The 20492-nt window shown below is 39.9% G+C and overlaps 1 protein-coding gene across 8 annotated transcripts in view; it reads left to right on the top strand.

The window, feature by feature from the left end:
- The window catches only part of LOC125458045 (beta-galactoside alpha-2,6-sialyltransferase 1-like), a 142655-nt gene extending 122687 nt beyond the window's left edge, over positions 1-19968 (top strand). For all 8 annotated transcript variants that reach the window (XM_048542931.2, XM_048542927.2, XM_059651034.1 and 5 more), the window contains 3 exons: positions 3064-3165; positions 9104-9278; positions 15811-19968. In XM_048542931.2, the coding sequence (XP_048398888.1) occupies positions 3064-3165; positions 9104-9278; positions 15811-16064 (531 nt within the window). In that variant the 3' untranslated portion in view covers positions 16065-19968. The remainder of the gene's footprint in view (positions 1-3063; positions 3166-9103; positions 9279-15810) is intronic.
- The last annotated feature ends 524 nt before the right edge of the window (positions 19969-20492 follow it).

Raw genomic sequence — 20492 nt, forward strand, 5'->3', positions numbered from 1 at the left:
ACATTACACTGATAAGATGCCAGCTTATCTGCAATTACTGCAGCTGGTGTAGAGGAGGGAGTGAGCAGATGTGAGGCAGATTCCCACAAGGACGAATCCTCTTCCTGTGAATTAACCTGTGCTTCAGCTTATGCACCTCTTGGATGATGGTTCAAGAGTGGCAGTGACAATGCTGTGAGAATGAATGGTGGCTTAGCCTCTCATTTGGAAGTGTATGCAGAATAAATGGGGAGGAGATAATATACACTGGAGAAAGGATCCTTGCAATATCCAAACAAAATTTAACAGAGTGAGTCTAAAGTACTCCATGAAACTCCCTCCCTAAGCACCTTGGGTGTACTTCAGAATGTGGGCTACAGATGATCACTCAAGTGGTTCACCAGGAACTACCCAAATGCTGGCCTTGCAGGCATCCCATGAACAAACAAACAAAACCATTCAGATTCATTTAGAAGATGCAATCTAAATCCTATGGGATGCATATCACTGAACCAATAGATGGAATGGTAAGAATGAGTTGAGATCATCTTCAGGTGGCCCTTCCACAGCTATGACCTGGTATCAACCTCTAAGTCATGTAGGAGATACAGCCAGATAGAAAATGATGAAAGGTAATAATAATAACAACACGATTAAATCAGTGTGCAGCTGGAGGAACACAGCAGGCTAGGCAGCATCAGAGGAGCAGGAAAACTGAAGTTTCTTTTGTCATCTTTCCTACTCCTCTGCTGCCTGGCCTGCTGAGTTCCTCCAGCTCCACACTGTGTTATCTCTGGCTCCACCATCGGCAGTTCTTACTATCTCAATGATTAAAGCAGGTTGTTATCCATATATTGACGGAAGAATAACCTGTGCAGTTGTAATAAGGCAACAATGTTACAAGGAAAGGGAATTTTACTACAGAACTGTAGGTGAAATCAAGCCTCCATATCATCTAGTTTCTCCAGATGATCCCCACCTAGGGTCTCTTTCATTACTTCTTCAAAGAATGAGTCTTTCAAAATCTACAGATTAGTATTCTTACACCCTCTGTCACATTTTGGCTCATGAAGGACATGTGACTGCTAATAATGGCTCTGTTCTGGAATCATTGCTCCTGAGGTGCTGACTGTGATTGCTAATAAGTGAGTTATCCTCATTCCAAAATGCAAGCTAGGCTGGTTTATTTCACTTGATAGCATTCCTGGTGTTAATATCTGAGTAGCCACTGAAAGCTGACTTTCTAGAACCTCCAGCCTGGTATGTGAAACAGAGTGGCCCATGGGACAAGTTTGGGGCACAACAGTTCCTTCCCTCGTTTGGCCATAAGTGGTTAAGGGAGCAAGGGGAAGGGAAGTACAGAGATTCTATTGGAAGCACCCTACGGGTGAAGTTAACTTCCTTTTCTCCACTGCTCCCTTCAACACCCGTTTTACATGATCTTCAAGTCCTTCCTGCATTGTCCTATTAATGTCTTAAATGTTCTATTTCTTTTCGTCTTATCCTATACATACAGAAACAAGAGCAGTCCACTCTGCCCTTAGAGATGGCTTCAACATTCAATAATATAAAGGCTAATCTGACTTTTAACGTCAACTCTATACTCCTGGTTACCCCTGATAATCTAATAATCCTCGGGAATAACAAACCTATCTATCATCTGCATTAAAAAATATTTAAAGATTCCAAGCAGATGCTAAGCCTATAGAATGCTGCTTACTTGCTCCAGCCATATTACAGCAGATTCTTTTGACATACAATAATATTAGGGCCTTAAACAATTCTGTGGTATAGGGTGATCTAGTCTAACTCACCACATATGGGGCATGGCAATTGGTGGAATTTAGAAAAAGGCCTCTTGTGGTGCACTAGTAGTGTCCCAGTGTCTGAGTCAGAAGTTCTGACTTCAAGTCCCTCCTGCACTAGTTATCTATCATAACCTGTTTGAACAGGTTGATTTAAAATATCTAGTACAGATCAGGTGCCAGGTATTTGATTATTACTCCAAAACATGAATCTATCAATAAAACAACTTGAAAAGTCTGCTGGAGCCAAATGGATTCTGAAACAATGTAACATTTAGCCTTGAAATAGATGTTTTCAGGAATACCATACTAGTTGTTTGGATGTAATACATACACAATAGCATATTAAAATAAATCTTTTCTCAGGTTAATGCACCCCATGCATCAGTGTATTGAGGAATTCATTTTTTTGTGTAACAGTAGAGCTGTTATTACTAAATTGTTTTGGAAACTATATGCTTCAGTGACAAGTTAGTAAATTAGAAAGCAATTTATTCCATTGCTTACCTGGCTATGTGCAGCATTTGCTGTTCACAGTGGGGTTAATTTTCCCACACAAAAACAGCCAAGAAGATGTTCCTTAAAGTGACCTTGCCACTCATAGATGAATTGCAAAATGACATAATTTTGTGCAGGCAGGTGAAACATGAATGTTCACCACAGCTTCCAGAACTTTGATTTCTATCCCAATTAAAACTGGAGGGTGTAAAGTTAAAAAGTTAAGGGTTTATGTTGAGCTGACATGTCTGCAGAACACTTCTCTAAATTTATACACGGCAGACAGCTAGCAGTTGGCAGAGACAAGAATCAGCAATAACTTACAAAACAAATTCCTGCTGCAACAATACAAGCTGATAAATTTGACGTTTTTTAGAATTAAACTTTTGTTGTGCAAACTTGCAGATTTAAAATTGCTTTGAAAGCTGTAGTGCCCCATTAATTTCTATTTAATTTCTATTTTGTTAAATAAAGAATAATCTTTAGTTACACTGTATATTCTGATAGGTCCTTATTTCTGTAATGCGTTATTCCCTTATGGTGAAGATACAAAACTCTCTCTACCAACTTCCCAAAGATAAATGATAAATATTTAACATGGTGCTAATTATTCAAACATTTATTTTGACAAGCAGTGTGGAGTTGTATTAGGAGTGTGTAGAAGTGATGAGCTTAGTGTAATTATTGAATATGTAACAAGCTATTTTGCTCTTCCCTCATTGACAGAGATAGATTTTATCAATACATTTAACACATACTAAACAAGAACCTTTCCTCCCAGGTCCTCTCAAGACAAGAGCTCAAGTTTCATGATAATACTTTATACAGAACAGGCACCTTATTAGTGTGGGATCCATCGCCATATTCAGCTAATCTTACTGAGGTATGATTTTGTTTAACCTGCATTATTATATTTTTACCTTTTGAGGAATTTCAAAACCTTTAACTTGCATACCCTGCTTGCAAGGTGGTGTATGTAGCCAATACCGAAATGTTCACTTGGAACAGAATAAACCATATCCTGACAAAATCACAAGACTTTGCGAGCTTTGCTTACGCTGCTTTAAAGATAGACTCAGCCAAAATCCTTGATCTTGTGATTCTTACTGGAAGCAATTTGGATGTTCAGTGCAGACAGCATTAGTCCTGCCAACAGTGATATTCAGAGAGAGATGGAGCCCGATAACACTCTCAGTCTGGGCATGACAATTGAGACCAGATGCACAAGTGAGACTTTGGACAGCTGTTGCTGCCTCGTCAACTATATGCTAAAATGACTTAGAAATGAAAAAGAGGAAAGTGATTCATAAACAAGGCTTGCATTCCTAGTGCAAATTAACTTTAGAGGTAAAAAGGTATGGATGTCCTTTTTCAAAATACTCTCATTGCTTCCTCTTTGGTGAACTCAAGAAAGCCAGTTCTAGGTGCAGTGAATAGGAAATAGTCACATAAACTAATGTTGCCAGGTCTGTTCGCTCACAGCACTACCCTGGAATTTCCAGGACTCTTCCAACTGACGTATTTGCAGACTTGCAATAATTATTATTCAAGTGGGAGGGGGTGACATTCTACACGCGGAGATAGCTTAACAAACATGGCAATGCAACTTACAACATGATTCTTCATGGACTGGATGACATATGAGTGTCTCAGGGCCTGCCTGAAGATGTGAAATGAGAAGACTGTGGTGAGCAAGGCCTGCTGCTGCCCAGCATGATCTTCAGTCCATGTGACTGACTGTTACAGTTCAGCAAAAGGCAGAAAGCCCTAAGTACTCGCAGCTAAATTAATAATGGACCAGAAATAGGCAAGAAACACACATAGGACCCTCTGAAAGGATATTTTTCAACTGCTGACCCCAGTCCCAACCCCTGCTTTGAGCTTGTGGGAGAAATTTGGTCCAAACCTTTACTTCAATTTGATGGGCAAAGGTAAGATGTAAGGATTATGGATGTGAAAACAAGGTAACATCTTTTTCTAGCCAGTGTTTGAATCAGGTTACTTGTCATAGTTCAAAGACATCACTAATACACTTTAACAAACTTGAAGATTCCCCCCTCTAAAGTATTATAATCACAGAAGTAGTCCATTTATATCTTAGTGGGTTTTGTTTTTGGCCAAATTCTTGTCCATGGAACATTGCAATAAATTGGCTTTGTAGATTTCTGCAACTCAATCTAGATTCATCCTGATTCATTGTGTTCATCTGTTGCCTGCTCAAGGGCTGTGGTCAGATCTGGGTTGAATTCTGCCACAAATTCAGCGCACCACCATGTCTTAGATCTTGTATATGGATCAGCAAGATCACTTTATGTGTCTGCCTAGAGGTTCTGAACAATGAAAGTGTTCTGTTTATGAGCAGATATAGGTTACATTACACATTTAATCCTGCACTGGAACTGTGCTTCAAATGAGAACATATGGAATAGGAGTAGGAGTGACACACATTAACCCTTGAGCCTCCTTGCCCATTCAAAATGACAGTATGATTATAAGTGTGATAGTAACTCCACTCTCCTTCATTCTCATCCCCTCCTGGTCCAGTAACTCTTCACTCCCTCATAGATCTGTCACACTCAACCATGAATATCTCTCAGGACTCAATCTCATTGCTGGCCTCTTTGGTGGAGAATTCAATGATGAGAGAAGGAAACCCTTCTCATCTCCACTTTAAACAGCTGCCTATCATTTTTAAACTCTGCCGTCTCGTTCCAGATTCCTCACAGAGGGAACATTCTTTCAGCACCCATCTTCCCTAGCTGTCTCAGATTCTTATATGTTTTAATGAAGCCATCACTCATTCTTCCAAACGCCATTGACTGTGAATTCAATGTTGAGGCTATTATAATCATACGTCAATACACACTGATAATTCTTTACACCAAGAGGGTACAGGGTATCTGGAACCCCCTGCCTAAAAAGGGTACTGGAGGCTAGAACCATTACAACATTTAAGAATAATTTAGATGTACACTTGGAATGCCGTAGCATTCAAGGATATGGGCCAAGTGGTGGGAAATGGGATTTGATACGTGCATGATGAGTGACACAGTCATAATGGGGTAAAGGGCCTCTTTCTATCCTTTAATAATCTATTACTCTATGATGCAACACTGATAAAAATCAAACAAACAATCTAACAAATACCTCTCAGATTCATCATTCAATACTGAGATGTTTTCTTGAGCATTTATGGATTGTGCATGGATAAACTCGCTCCTATATCAGTAAAAGGGAGCTGAGAATATATAATTCAATGTCATTACAGAATATTCTATCTGATGGCCATCATTTGTCTTCTGAGCTGCTATATTATTAGAAATTAGGTATTAAAAATAGAGTATATAGAAGAAAAAAGATATTAAATGCAGTTGTGCTGTTTTCTGTCTTTTAAGTGTGAAACAAAGAAAAGATACACTTCTTACTTTCTGCATAACATGGAATCAAACATATTCAGAACAAAAACAAAACTGTAATCTTCTGCAATTCATCTTTGGATTAATTGGCAGTTGGAATTTTTCAGTGATGTGATCAAAGAAAAATTATCTCCAGCTTAGCAGTTCATACCCTGATACTGTTGATCAAAGATTCCAAACAAGGGAACAATAGAAACAAAATACTCTTCCATTCAAAACCACAGCTAATGGGACTGATACTGTTTGGCAACCTGATGAAACAGAAAAAAATTTAAATGACCATTTTGCAGTATGTTTGTCAGAAATTCAGTGATGTAGTGAGGTCAGAGATTTGGGCGAATCATTAATACAACAGTTCCTTCAGTCCATGATTCTCAAGTCCCAGTTGCTGTCTTAAGCATAACAGATCCAATTGTTAGAATGTAGGTATCCCTCAACACCTTAAAGTTGTATTTGCTAAAAATTGTTCTCCTGAGCATTTCCATGGCTTACGAATTGTAACTTGCAAGCTTTCTTTGTTTCCTTGAGGAATAAGTATTAATGTGCTGTGGAAGTAAAGTAGCGATAGGCAGGACAAGAAAAGATGCTGTACATAATCAGTATGGGAAACTGATGCCAAGTTAAGCAGATGAACCTCAAAAAGGCAATGATTTCTGAATTATTAGCTGAGCCTCATGCAAATTGGTATTGGGCAAATAACATTTGAGAATTGAGTGCTTGTCTGTAAGACTGATGCGGTAGGAATATGTTGTATTTTGTGAGTCACTGATATCAGTGACAGTCGGGGCTGATCCATTGAGACCATCTACATCAGAACTGTGCTGGGACCAGTGTTCTCGTGAGTTGTATAACCAGGGAAGCTGAGAAGAAATATTGGTGACCTGGGATCAAATTTCGGAAGATGGTGTTTAAAAAAAAGGGAGAAACAAAGCAAGAGAGAAAGCATTAATGTGAAAAATGATAAAACAGTTTATTACAGGAAGGGGGATATGAGATAACAAGGTGTAGAACTGGATGAAGAAGAGGTCCAGGCCTAAAACGTCAGTCTTCCTGCTCCTCTGATGCTACTTGGCCTGCTGTGTTCATCCAGCTCTATACCTTGTTATCTCAGATTCTCCAGCATCTGCAGTTCCTACTATCTCTGTTACAGGAAGGGATAGAGAATACAAACCTAAGTGTACTTCAACAGGTAGAGTTAGAGATTTTAAAAAAAGGAAATAGAACTAACAGCACTGTATCTGAATATAAATAGCAGTTAAAATAGATTAACTAACACAAATAAATAAATACATACAATCTGACAGCTATTACTCTGATGTAGCTGCAGGGTGATCTACATCAATATCTACAATATTGAAAGACAAATGACGTTTAGGAAGATTAGGCAGTAATGAAAGGTTTGTTCTATTAGTTAATGATGATACTACCATTATAGAGATAGAATCCAAGTTCAAGGAACTAGAATGTAAAAGCAATTTGGAAGCACTTCCAAATGCAGCAAGACCAGAACATTATCCAAGTTTGTGCTGATAAGTGGCGCAAACATTTATGCCTCACCAATGCCAAGCAATGATAATCTTGAACAAGAGTGAATCTACCCTGTGGATTAACCATTACCACATAAACAGAGTGGTTACAAGAACAGGTCAGAGGCTAGGAATATTGTAGCAAGTACCTCGTCTCCCGACCCCCAAGCTGTTCACCATCTACATAGCACAAGTCAGGAGTGTGGTGGAATTGTCTCCATTTGCCTGGATGAATGGAGTCCAACACAACTTAAGAAACTTGAGAAGACTCAGGACAATGCAACCCACTAGATTGGCACCGTATCAACAAACATTCAGTCCCTCCACCACAGATATTCAGTAGCAGCCGTGTGTGCCACTTACAAGATGCACTGCTGAAATTCACCAAGGCTCCTTAGACAGCACCATGACTACTCCTATGTAGAAATACAAGGGCAGCAAATACGTGAGAGCACCACCACCTGCAAGTTCCTGTCAAAACTAATCACTATCCTAACTTGGAAATATATTGCCATTCCTTCAGAATCGTTGCGTTAAACTCTTGGAATTCCATCCCAAACAGAACTGATGGTCAACCATAGCAAATGGACTGCAGTGATTCACGAAGGTAGATCACCGTCACCTTCTCAAGGGCTAATAGGGATGAATGTGGGTCCAGCCAGTGATGCCCATTGAATGTATAAAAGAAAGGGAAGGCTGGAGAGGCTAGGCCTGGAATTTAGAAGAGTGAAAAGTGACTTGATTGAAACATCTAAGATTCTCACGAGTCTTCAAAGATGGATGTGGAAAGGATCTTTCCTCTTGTGGGAGATTGTATTCAAACATAAGGGGCAGCCCATTTCAGAAGAAAGAAGAGAAGACTTTTTATTTTCTCACGGGGGGTTGTGGGTTTTTGGAATTCCTTTTGAAAATGCAGTGTAAGCAGATACTGTGAATTTTTTTAAGGCTGCAATGGATGGATTTTTGCTAATCAAGGTGGTGAAGGTTACTAAGGTAGTTATGTGAAGTTAGCAGCTATAATCTTATTAAATAGCAGAGAAGACTCTTGCTCCTAATTCGTAAGTTTGTATCTACCTACTTAAGATCAGGCATGGTTACAAATAGATCGGGTTTTACCTGCATTGTTTATCAGCATGCCTCTGCAGTATAGACCTGTATGGTGTTCTTCAACTTGTGAGCCTGCAGTACAGAGATAGAGTGAAATTATACTTCTGCTCTGCACAAGAGAAGTTGGATTGCTACTGGCTCCCCAGTTCACGCCTTTATTATTAATGTTGGCATTATGATCTACCGTGGATAAATATTCATGCATGCACCATTTACAATGCAATACAGAATTAGAAACTACTGATTCACAGTGAAATTAGTGCCAACTTGTGCATTATTCTTCAATTGCACTGTTACAACATGATGGTGTTATTGGGATGCTTAAAGTATCAATCATATTTCTTTTTAGATGAAGTTTAAATAGTGGCTTACTTAATTTGGATTTATAATGGAACTTGTCTCTGCTATATTTTATCTGAGAGCACAGAAATCAGGCAGGATTTCACTGACTGCACTCAGATTGGCAACAAACATTTTGGTTTTGTTTTAAGGGAAGGTGAAACAAACAACTGCCATCCTACAGAGATAGTAGGAACTACAGATGCTGGCAAATCTGAGATAACAAGGTGTAGAGCTGGATGAACACAGGAAGCCAAGCAACATCAGAAGAACAGGAGAGCTGACGTTTCAGGCCTGGCCTGAAATGTCAGCTCTCCTGCTCCTATAATGCTGCTTGGCTTGCTGTGTTCATGCAGCTCTACACCTTGTTATCTCAATGCCATCCTATATATTGGTTTTCAATATTTCTGTGTTTAATTTTTCTTTCTCCCAGTGGTATAATCATCCAGACTATAACTTCTTTGAGAATTACAAAAAATATCGTCAAAAGAATCCAGACCAGCCCTTCTATATTATAAATCCCAAGATGCAGTGGCAGCTTTGGAACATCATGCAGGAGAACACAGCTGAAGATATCCAGCGCAACCCTCCCTCCTCTGGGATGATGGGTGAGTGAACAGCCTCCAGCAATAGTGCTTCGCTAATGTAATTGTATTCATTAAGAGAGCTTTCCCTGTTCTGTGCAACGCTTTTGTATGAAATGATATAATCTTTATTTTCCACTGATGTGTGTACAGATATTTATATGACCTGACAAGTGACTTACTTGGGTGTTCTTCATTTCTGTATTAATACTCAGCCAGGTCTAATTGTGTAACGAGCTATAAATGTTGCAAACTGACAACGTCAACAACAGCCACAATATTTTAATTTGGCAATCCCCAATATACATGACGTTCCACTACCGCACATCCCAGATGTCCAAGTTCTTCAAGGACCGCAACTTTCCCCCCCACAGTGATCGAGAACGCCCTTGACCGCGTCTCCCGCATTTCCCGTAGCACATCACTCACACCCCGCCCCCGCCACAACCGCCCAAAGAGGATCCCCCTCGTTCTCACACACCACCCCACCAACCTCCGGATACAACGCATCATCCTCCGACACTTCCGCCATCTAAAATCCGACCCCACCACCCAAGACATTTTTCCATCCCCACCCCTGTCTGCTTTCCGGAGAGACCACTCTCTCCATGACTCCCTTGCTCACTCCACACCGCCCTCCAACCCCACCACACCCGGCACTTTCCCCTGCAACCGCAGGAAATGCTACACTTGTCCCCACACCTCCTCCCTCACCCCTATCCCAGGCCCCAAGATGACATTCCACATTAAGCAGAGGTTCACCTGCACATCTGCCAATGTGGTATACTGCATCCACTGTACCCGGTGTGGCTTCCTCTACATTGGGGAAACCAAGCGGAGGCTTGGAGACCGCTTTGCAGAACGCCTCCGCTCAGTTCGCAACAAACAACTGCACCTCCCACTCGCAAACCATTTCCACTCCCCCTCCCATTCTTTAGATGACATGTCCATCATGGGCCTCCTGCAGTGCCACAATGATGCCACCCGTAGGTTGCAGGAACAGCAACTCATATTCCGTCTGGGAACCCTGCAGCCTAATGGTATCAATGTGGACTTCACCAGTTTCAAAATCTCCCCTTCCCCAACTGTATCCCTAAACCAGCCCAGTTCGTCCCCTCCCCCCACTGCACCACACAACCAGCCCAGCTCTTCCCCTCTATCCACTGCATCCCAAAACCAGTCCAACCTGTCTCTGCCTCCCTAACCTGTTCTTCCTCTCACCCATCCCTTCCTCCCACCCCAAGCCGCACCCCCATCTACCTACTAACCTCATCCCACCTCCTTGACCTGTCCGTCTTCCCTGGATTGACCTATCCCCTCCCTACCTCCCCACCTATACTCTCTCCACCTATCTTCTTTTCTCTCCATCTTCGGTCCGCCTCCCCCTCTCTCCCTATTTATTCCAGAACCCTCACCCCATCCCCCTCCCTGATGAAGGGTCTAGGCCCGAAACGTCAGCTTTTGTGCTCCTGAGATGCTGCTTGGCCTGCTGTGTTCATCCAGCCTCACATTTTATTATCTTGGATTCTCCAGCATCTGCCGCTCCCACTATCTCTCATTTAATAAAGAACTTCTGGATTATCGCAAAATTTAAATTCAGCCAAGTTTTCTTTGGCACTCCATTTAAAATTAAGAAAATGGGAATTTTAGACAATAGCACTTTTTAAAAATTGACTGCATGGACAGAATTTTGGGACAGGTTACAGGTGGGAGCAGTGGACTTGGAAACTTTGGCAGATTTACAAAAAACACTAGATAATTTCACATTCGAACACACTGCGGTAAACAATCAGTCTCAGAATCAAACCCAGTAAGAAAGAAGAACTTTCCCTGAGATAACCCCAGACCTCTTCACAGTCATTGAATTTCCTCTGAAGAAAAGCTACAGTTTGTAGGCAAATCTGGCAGCCAAATTGTACTAAAACACATGTGAAATAAATAAGCACTCCCCATAAGTCCATTGTCGTTATGTGATTTGAGGGATAAATATTCTGATCATCAGGAGAGCTATCTGCTCGGCCTTGAACAATGTTGTGAAATCCTTTTCATTCACTTGATAATGCAGCACTGTATCTGTACTGCATGAAAGGGTCAGGTCAAAATATTTGCTCAATTGCAGAGCTGTATCCACTTTCCCAAAGGGAAGTATGCTATTCTTTAGCTTCACACATAGCATTCTATTGGTGGAACACAGCGGTCGGTTTGGCAATGTAGCCTCAATATACCTCTTTTTTTATTTGTTCAAAACAACCCTGTATTACTAAATATGGAAACTGGTTGAAGGATTAAGAGAGACAGTTGAGAGTTTGGATGAAGAGAGTTTGGATCTGGAGAGATCTTAAAATCATGGTAAGAAACAGCAAAAGAAAGGCTTAGGGAACGCTTGGAAGAGTAAGCAAAAGCTGCTGCTCCACCTATAAACACGTGGGCTAGTTTAAGGTCAGGTTCCGTTCCTGTAACTATGGAACTCTTCATCCCCAATGCTTAACATTTAGTTGATATGTAAATAGTTTATCTTGTCTTCTCCCTTTCCTTTTCAGCTCCTGTGATGTCTTGTGTTGTGGGTCTTGCATTTGCACTTAGGTTTTTCACGTTTCTTGTTTAGAATAAGGGCTAGCTGACTTTATGATTTGTCGCACTATCCTTGAACAGGAGTGGCATGGAAAATGCACAAGTTGATGGCGTGTGACTGCATATGAGATGCCAGTATAGGCTGGTAGCAGCTACACTTTGCTAGGGTACTCCTTCCCACGCTGGGTTCGTATTAACTATTAAACGTATCCACAAATTTCCGCTATATCTTCCAATGGTTCTTTTAAATACCACTTTGTAAGGCTGCAGTAGAGCCTTAAAACTTTAAATTATCACAGAGACGTACAGAAATAGACCATGGCCCCTCATGTCAGTATGAAATGAAGGTGGCATTCATTTTAGGTGACAACAAATGCCCACCACGACAAAAGGTTCAGACCAAGTTTAACAATAAGTAGCTTTTTTTAATCTGAAGACACTTCTTGAAACCTTGACTGAGCTTTTAGTCTTAAAATTTCCTTTTCTAGCACTACTGTGAAGTGCTTTGAAATGTTTTACAATGTTAAAAATATAATATATACACAATTGTTGCTGTCTTCACTTATATGTGATTGTCAGTCCCACAATAAACGATTAGATCTTAATTGCCTTCGCCAGTAGCCTAGCACGCCACTTGGTAGTATCGAATAGAAGAGGGCCACGGTCACTTGCAGAGGACAAAAAAAATACATATACGAAATTTGCAATTACATCCAAATGAAAAAAAAACACAAACGTAGAAAAAAAAAATATGGTCGCCCGTTCTTGATCCCTGCTGTGCCATTTCAAACCACCTTCATGGAAACAACTTCATCAAGCACAAATAAATTTATATTGTAATTATTTTGGAATTTCTAACCAGTAGGTGGAAGTGTTGAACTATAGGTAAGAAATGTTGGAGGTAAAAAACAAACATAATTTCACAGCATCCAAGAGAAGCAAGTTAACATCACGAGCTCAATTTTACTTTTACAACATTACAATCAGTGCTTGATGCTCATTTTCTTTCTTTCGACATATAAACTGACAAAATCAGATTGGCAGTAATATCCTGGATGAGGAGTGCATCGAATGCTTCCAAGATAGTTTCTCGGAGCAGCACGTTCTGAAGGAGAGGAGGAGGCAGTACAAAGCTTGATCTAGTATACTGTGAAAGTATTAATTAATTACCTCAGAGTAAAGGTGCCCCTAGGTGGCAGTGACAGCAATGTAGTTGAATTTTCTATCCGGTTTGAAAGAGCAGAAAGTGGTTCTAAGACTGGCATTTTAAACTTAGATAAAGGCCTCTGTGTGGGTATGAAAGTTAAGCTAGCTGAAGTAACTGACATAGTAGGCTGGGGGAACGATCACTCAGTGAAGATATTCCAGAATTTTCAGAACATTCCTGCTGTAAACAAAAATTTTAAAGGAAAGTCCCACCATCTATGTTCAGGGAAGTACTTGGGGAAAACATCAAACTTAGGGGAAATAAAAACTTGAGCAAAGATGAGTACATATCAGATGATTGGTAAAGAACAGCCAAGAATGATTAAGAAGTTGATTAGAATGAAGAAGTTACAGTACAAGAGGAAGCCAGCTAGAAATGTAAAAATGGACAGCAAGCATTAGTATAGATGGTAGAAAAGGAAAAGAGTAAGAAAAGTGAGCTCCTGTTAGTTAGAGACTTAAAATAGGGAACTAGCGGCTGATAATGAGAAAAGAACGGAAGAAATGAACAAATATGTTACTTCTGTTTTCACTGTAGAGCAGACAAAAATCTTCCCAGTAATCAGCAACTGGGAGAGAGGAACCTAGTGAAATTACAATCGTGAGAGAAGTGGTACAAAACAAACCGATGAAACTGTAGATTAACAAGGCCTCAGGTTCAGATGTATGCCACCTTTACTTAAATTATATAAAGGCAGAAGGGGTCAGAAATAGTAGCTCATTGTCCTCTTACCCAGCCAGGGCTGTCTCCCATATTGCACTGGGTGGGAGAGTAAGACAGCGCTAGCCCACCTGCCTTTAAACCTCTTGAGGAGCTTCGCGTCACTGTGTTTGTAACTGTTTATACCATGTGGCCTGTAGCAGCTCAAGAAGGCAGCTTTCCATCACCTTCTGAAGGGCAACTAGAGATGGGGAATAAATGCTGGCCTAGTCAGCAACATCTAGATCTTGTGGAAGGATAGATTTTGTAAAAGGCCACTCAAGGGCCTTTTTTCACCTCAGCCGGCCTAATACATTTGGGTAGTTGGAATGCAAGTAGCCAGTCTGCTATTTATCCTACTGAGTAAAAGCAGGCAGGGAGGCAGGGTACATCATTTGGAAGGGGTTGGGTGTTTGGAGCTGGTCCTACTGGAGATATACCGTGCACCCCATCCCCCCATCCCCCATCTTTGTGCTTCCTGACTGCCTCTAAAATTTGCTGATGCACCCATTTGTTAACTCTCTCTAGAGCACTGTGCAAAAACCCCGGATTACATTTAAACCCAGTATCTGTGATCTTCCAGGGACTCACTTGTTGTTCCACCAGTAGCCGTTACTATATTCCAGTGATGCTGGGGCCTACCCAGTTCCTGGTCATTCTGATTGATTGGCAACTCTTGGGGCTAGGACTTTCTGTTCCTGAGGAGTGGAAGTCCCACTGTCAACAAGTTAAAACCATCACCAGTATATTATTGCTGTGGTTTATTATATATTATTGGAAGGTATCTTGCCATTCACCACCCACGCTGCAGTGGGGAGTCACATCTTCCGAGTTCAACCTCGAATTCAGATCAATTCCAAAGTGTGCGTTTTGTGTCAAAATGGCGGTTTGTTGGCCTTTTGAGCTGAGTAACCTACCACACCAATTGATGTGATCAGAATACTTATTTCTTCCAGTTACTAATACGTATGAAAAATTGGGTGAATTTAAAAAATTTTTGCTGAATGTCTTGCCGTTGAAACACACTGCTCCGGATGCCTCCTGAATGGTTTCATCAGTGGCTCAGAGAGTATAATGTCCCTGAAATAAGTTACTGCTGATGCAGAAGATGCATGTGGTTATTTGTACATTTTATTATTGAGTATCAAAAAAAAGCACTTGATGCAATCAATGAAGATATCCTGCTTTCCACTGTCTTCTTCCTTCTCAGTGGCAAGTACTGAAATGTTTTGCAGGTTTGTTTTATTTTAATGCTTGTGAGTCAGTGGATATTTAGATAATGTAGCCTGCTGGATGTTTCAATTGCATGTGTGTACTGTATTAGTGAACTATCTGTGTAATGCTGAGTTAAGAACAGCTCTGTCATTTACAGTTGAATGCAGGCAATATTGTGCAATCATTACTCACTATAGAGGTCATCCTGTGTTCACTGCCAAAATAGCCTCGAGACTGTCATGTTTGATGCCATGTGATAACTTGTTACATTTGTTCTGTTGCAAGTATGTCATTGGATATGGTTTAATTTGTCTTTGGATGGCCCAAAAACAAATGGAAAGAAAATTCTGTCTATGAAGCGAGGTGATGCTCTCTACAAAATCAAAGTCTCTGTCAGATTACTGCCCAGTTAGCAATAACATTAATCAGCTGCATTGCATCAGCATCCTCTGAAAATACTGATCCATTGGCCCTCTTGTGGCACAGAGGACATGTCCCTGCCTCTGTACTGAGAGACCGGAGTTCAAATCCCATCGGCTCCAGAGGTGTGTGATAACATCTGTGAACAGGTTGATTAGAAAGATAGGTTGATTTTTTAAAAAAAACTCCATTAAGCAAGAGTTCCCTTCAAGTGATATGACAGGAGATTCCAATAGGACACTGATTAGGTAAGACATTCATGTAAGAAAGAAGTTGGATTTAAAATCTGCATGCAAGAAGGTAGAACTTCTCTATGGTTACATGCTCCATTATGTTCATTAATTTTCCATGGAACGTATTCCCATCTGTTGCCTTCTTCCTGTTCTTCTGATCCACTCACCATTAGATAATGTCTTTTCCCACCCCGCCCAACCCCACTCACAGGTATCCTGTTAATGATGACCATTTGCAATCAAACAGATGTTTATGAATTTCTGCCCTCAAGAAGAAGAACAGATCTCTGCCATTATTATGAAACATTCCAGGACCAGGCCTGTACAATGGGTGCCTACCACCCCTTGATGTTTGAGAAAAATTTGGTGAAACGTGTAAATCAAGGTTCAGATGAAGAGATCTACATGCAAGGCAAAGTCACGTTACCAGGATTCAGAACATTCCAGTGTCCCAAGACAGAATAAATACGAGCTGTCAGTGCTTGATTTATTATCCTGCAAACCTCATTTTATAGTTTTAGTATAATCAGTTTGATTTTTTTTGTGTGTCGCATCTTTAATTTGCAGTAAATCTTTATTGAATCTAAGCACTTGCCATAATTTTCCAGTCTTCCATGGATTTCAGTGGCTCCAGAAAGTACAAATATTGCACCTTTGTTCGTACAAAAAATGTAATATGCCTAGCAACCTCATAGAAATAATAATTTTGGACAAATGGACTTGTTAAGGACATGTCCTGGATTTAACAGAACAGCAATAATGCTGATACTGTAGTGCATGTGGACTATCAAAAAGCCTTTGCATTTTTGTAAGTTTTGAATAATCATAGAATCATACCTATTGTTTTACATTATGTTCTGGGAGTTGTGCAAGCATTGGCTGGTTGAGTATACTCAGTACTGTACCAAGAGCAGTCAGGTAAAAGGCAAGTCATTTAGCTTTATGGTCTATGTACTGGTATTGCACCTGTCCTGCAATTAACTTACCACTTTACTCATCAATGTGGTAGGTAGAATATCTTTTTTTGGCTTGACTGATTTTGTTTTGGTTTAACGTTAACTGTGATTTTGCCATTGTTCAGCACTTGCAAACTCAACTCAATCTTAAATGAGTTGTTAATATAATTCCTAGCACACTTTTGATTGGTCCGCACATGGTGAACAGTTAAGCTCGCGACATGATTCATGTATACTTGCTACGAGTTACGTATATTCATGTGCAGGGCCTTATCTTTTGCAGGAGAAAAGGGACAATTCAAAAATTGCAACTTTCGTGAATTAAAGCAAAGAATGGATGATAATCGTTCCCTGTTGCATTCACCATAGCAACACTTCAACCCATTAACCCAATGAATACTTATCCTCTTCTCAAGAAGTAAATGTTCTTTCTGCCTTTAAAATTTGGCATTCTAGCAATTGTCTTGAAGAGTGCAAGACATGTAACTTGATAGCTTGTCCCTTTTTCCAGAAATAAAATTTGTTTTCATAAATTATTCTGAAAGCACAAAGAAAAAAATTGTGTATCGTTACTGAATTTAACTATTAAATCAGTATTTAAAGGTTTTCCCGAGCTCCAAGAGGAAGATTAAAAGATGAACAGAAGAGTGATTAACTGTCAGCTTGCAGTCTCTGACTCCAATGCATATTCGCAGCAGCCATACTTCTTGACATTTATTTTAAAATTTCTTTTCCTCATTTTAAGTGTTTGTTTTGGTTTGATACACCTGAAAACAGTTTCTCCAGATGGATAGTTCTGGGTATGAGGACAAAGATTTTCTCAATTCACCACCTATAATGAAATGTTAAACATAAGTGCGAAGGACCAGTGTAACAACATTGGAAACCGACCACCTTCCAAAGAGATGACAAAACCTTAAGTGCTACCTGACTGAATTAGTCGTGAACCTAAAAATAGAAAATGCTGGAGAAACTCAGTAAGCCTGGCACTATCTTTGGAGACAGAAACAAAATTAACTTTGAGTGCGACACAACTCTTCAGTTGTAGCAGTGAGAAAAAACAGAGTTAATGTTTCAAGTTCAATATGACTCATATTGAGGGCGGCACGGTGGCTCAGTGGTTAGCACTGCAACCTCACAGCGCCAGGCACCCGGGTTTGATTCCCACCTCGGGTGACTGTCTGTGTGGAGTTTGCACATTCTCCCCCTGTCTGTGTGGGTTTCCTCCGGGTGCTCCAGTTTCCTCCCACGGTCCAAAGATGTGCAGGCTAGGTGGATTGGCCATGCTAAATTGCCCGTAGTGTTCAGGGGTGTGTGGGTTAATGGGGGGATGGGTCTGAATGGGATGCCTCAAGGGGCGGTGTGGACTTGTTGGGCCGAAGGGCCTGTTTCCACACTGTAGGGAATTAATCTAATCTAAAGAAGTTGGGAAGAAGAGTCATTTAGGACTTGAAATGTTAACTCTATTTCTTTCCTCACAGATACCACCAGACCTGTGGAATTTCTCCAGCAGTGATAATGGGAACTGCAGATGCTGGAGAATCCAAGATAATAAAATGTGAGGCTGGATGAAGACAGCAGGCCCAGCATCAGGAGATGCTGCTGGGCCTGCTGTGTTCATCCTGCTTCACATTTTATTAACTTGAATTTCTCCAGCACGTTGTTTTCTTCTCAGATTTCCAACATTCACAGAATTTTAAAATATATTTGTCCATAAACCTACATGAATTTATGCATGTTGTCTGCATATTACCTGTAGACAAACGTTATTTGAAAATTTTTGAGAATGATGTGGAAAGAATCTGAAGCAGCATCGTTTTGGTTTAGGTACTTATGGTCGTACCATCAATGAATGTGAAAGTGATTTGATCGTTATATGAACTATATGAATCCATATGTTATATGAATAGTCTTGTACAAATTTAGTCTCAAACTTGAAATGTGAATTATGTAGAATGTACAGCACAGAAACAGGCCATTTATTCTGTGGATCCACTTTAAAGCTATTCAGAAATAGCCAGTTGCACTATAAAAAATAATTTTAAAGTTTTGCATGAAACAACAGAGGAGTTGCTATTTTTATTCTGTACTTGAGCTTCTTCCTGTCCCTCTTCATCTAAACTGATAAGCATAGCCTTCTCATCACTTTCCCCACTTGTTTTTGCCTAACCTCCGTTTAGATGCATTAAGCTATATATGTCTCGACTCCTTGTAGTGAGTTTTACATTCTAAGCATTGTAGACTTTGCAGATTCATTTAAGAAAATTTTGATGGAATTTAAAAATATCATCTATCCATTACCCACTGTCGATTGTTTGAGCCAGCTTTCTCCCGAGCTAAAAAAAAGTTCCTTTCATCCACTGTTCAATTCACACGGATTGAATTTTTGTTGAAAACAATGAACATTTGACCACTGCGCATTTCATTTACTATCATTTGTCGCATGTTTTACAAACCACTGTTGCTGTCTGTAATGCCCTTTAGGGAAGGAAACTGCCTTCCTTGCCTGGTCTGGCCTACATGTGACTCCAGACTCACATGTGGTTGACTCTTAACTGCCCTCTGGGCAAGTAGGGATGGGCAATAAATTCTGACTAGCCAACAACATCCTCATCCTGTGAATGAATAAAAACAAGTTCCCTCAGGCATCAGAACAAGAAATCTCTTTAAAATAAATATCAAAACTTATGACAATTTGCTTCCATATAGTCCACAAACTGTGTTTTAAAAATTATGTTAGACATTCAAACAGCAAAGTTTCGAAGTTGCCATGAATACGTAGCCTGAATAAAAAATAATGTTAAATTAACACAAAACCTTAATCTGTAATTTGTAAATTCAGAAATGTCGGAGAGATGTAAACCATCAGACTAATTTGCCTGTTACGGACTGTTGCATTTTCAACCTGTAACCTACACTCAGTGAAAGATATTCAGTAACATCATCTTAATATCAGTTCTGTGTGTACAACCTGAGTTGCATTTTAAACTTTTTGATATCCTGTGCTTTACCCTGCCATTTAAGAAACATTTAAAATTATTTGACAGATATTGGGATGGTAGTTCATTTTTAGCAGGAAGTTTAAATCTCAAAGTGTAAGTACTGAGATTTATTTTGCTAGTAGTAGACCTTGCAGTAGTCATAGAAGGTAAATTACTAGTTTATAGGCAAGTTTTAAAAACTGAACCTGTCTTTAGCAGAGTATCATGACCAGTTCTAAGGAAGGGTCATTGGACCTGAAACATTAACTCAGATGTTTTCTTCATAGATGCTGCCAGACCCACTGAGCTTTTCCAGCAACTTCTGTTTCTGTACCTTGACCAGTGCCTGTTATATAGAGCTGTTGTTTTAATGGGGAACTGAACTGTTGTGAAAGAGTCCTACAAATTTTGCATCTGTGAACAATATTTCTAGGCGCTGTTAAATAAAAAGATTTCAGAAATTACTGGATGTGCTTTATTAATGAACATTGTTTTCTGAATTTGTTTGTCAATATTAGTAGTTCATTTTGTCTAATATATTCATGAAACCTTCCAAACTGCTGTTTGGCCACATGAGAGCAGAGTTCTTCTTACTACGAAAAATATTCAACCATTAACCTGAAAAGAAGCACCTTGCAAAGGAGGAACTGGGGACAAGGCTGTGCAAAGATTTGTTTATCAAGGGATCCTAAAACATTGGAGTTCAATGAAATCATAACCCAGGATTATTTCAAAGTCAAAAACAGAGTTCATGATATCACTTGTGATTTTAAGGTCTAACTGAAGAGATTTTATGACAAAAATATCCTATGCCCCTTTCTCCTTCCATTGATTCAACGATTTGTTCACAAATGCTTATATTTCCTCTTGTGATCTAATCTTATGTTGTTACTTTCCAAAATTCATTTAAATCAGTTCTTTTCTAAAGGAAGTTAAATCTACAGTTTCTAAGAAAG

This window comes from Stegostoma tigrinum, chromosome 14 (assembly GCF_030684315.1).
Source record: "Stegostoma tigrinum isolate sSteTig4 chromosome 14, sSteTig4.hap1, whole genome shotgun sequence".
NCBI lineage: Eukaryota > Metazoa > Chordata > Chondrichthyes > Orectolobiformes > Stegostomatidae > Stegostoma > Stegostoma tigrinum.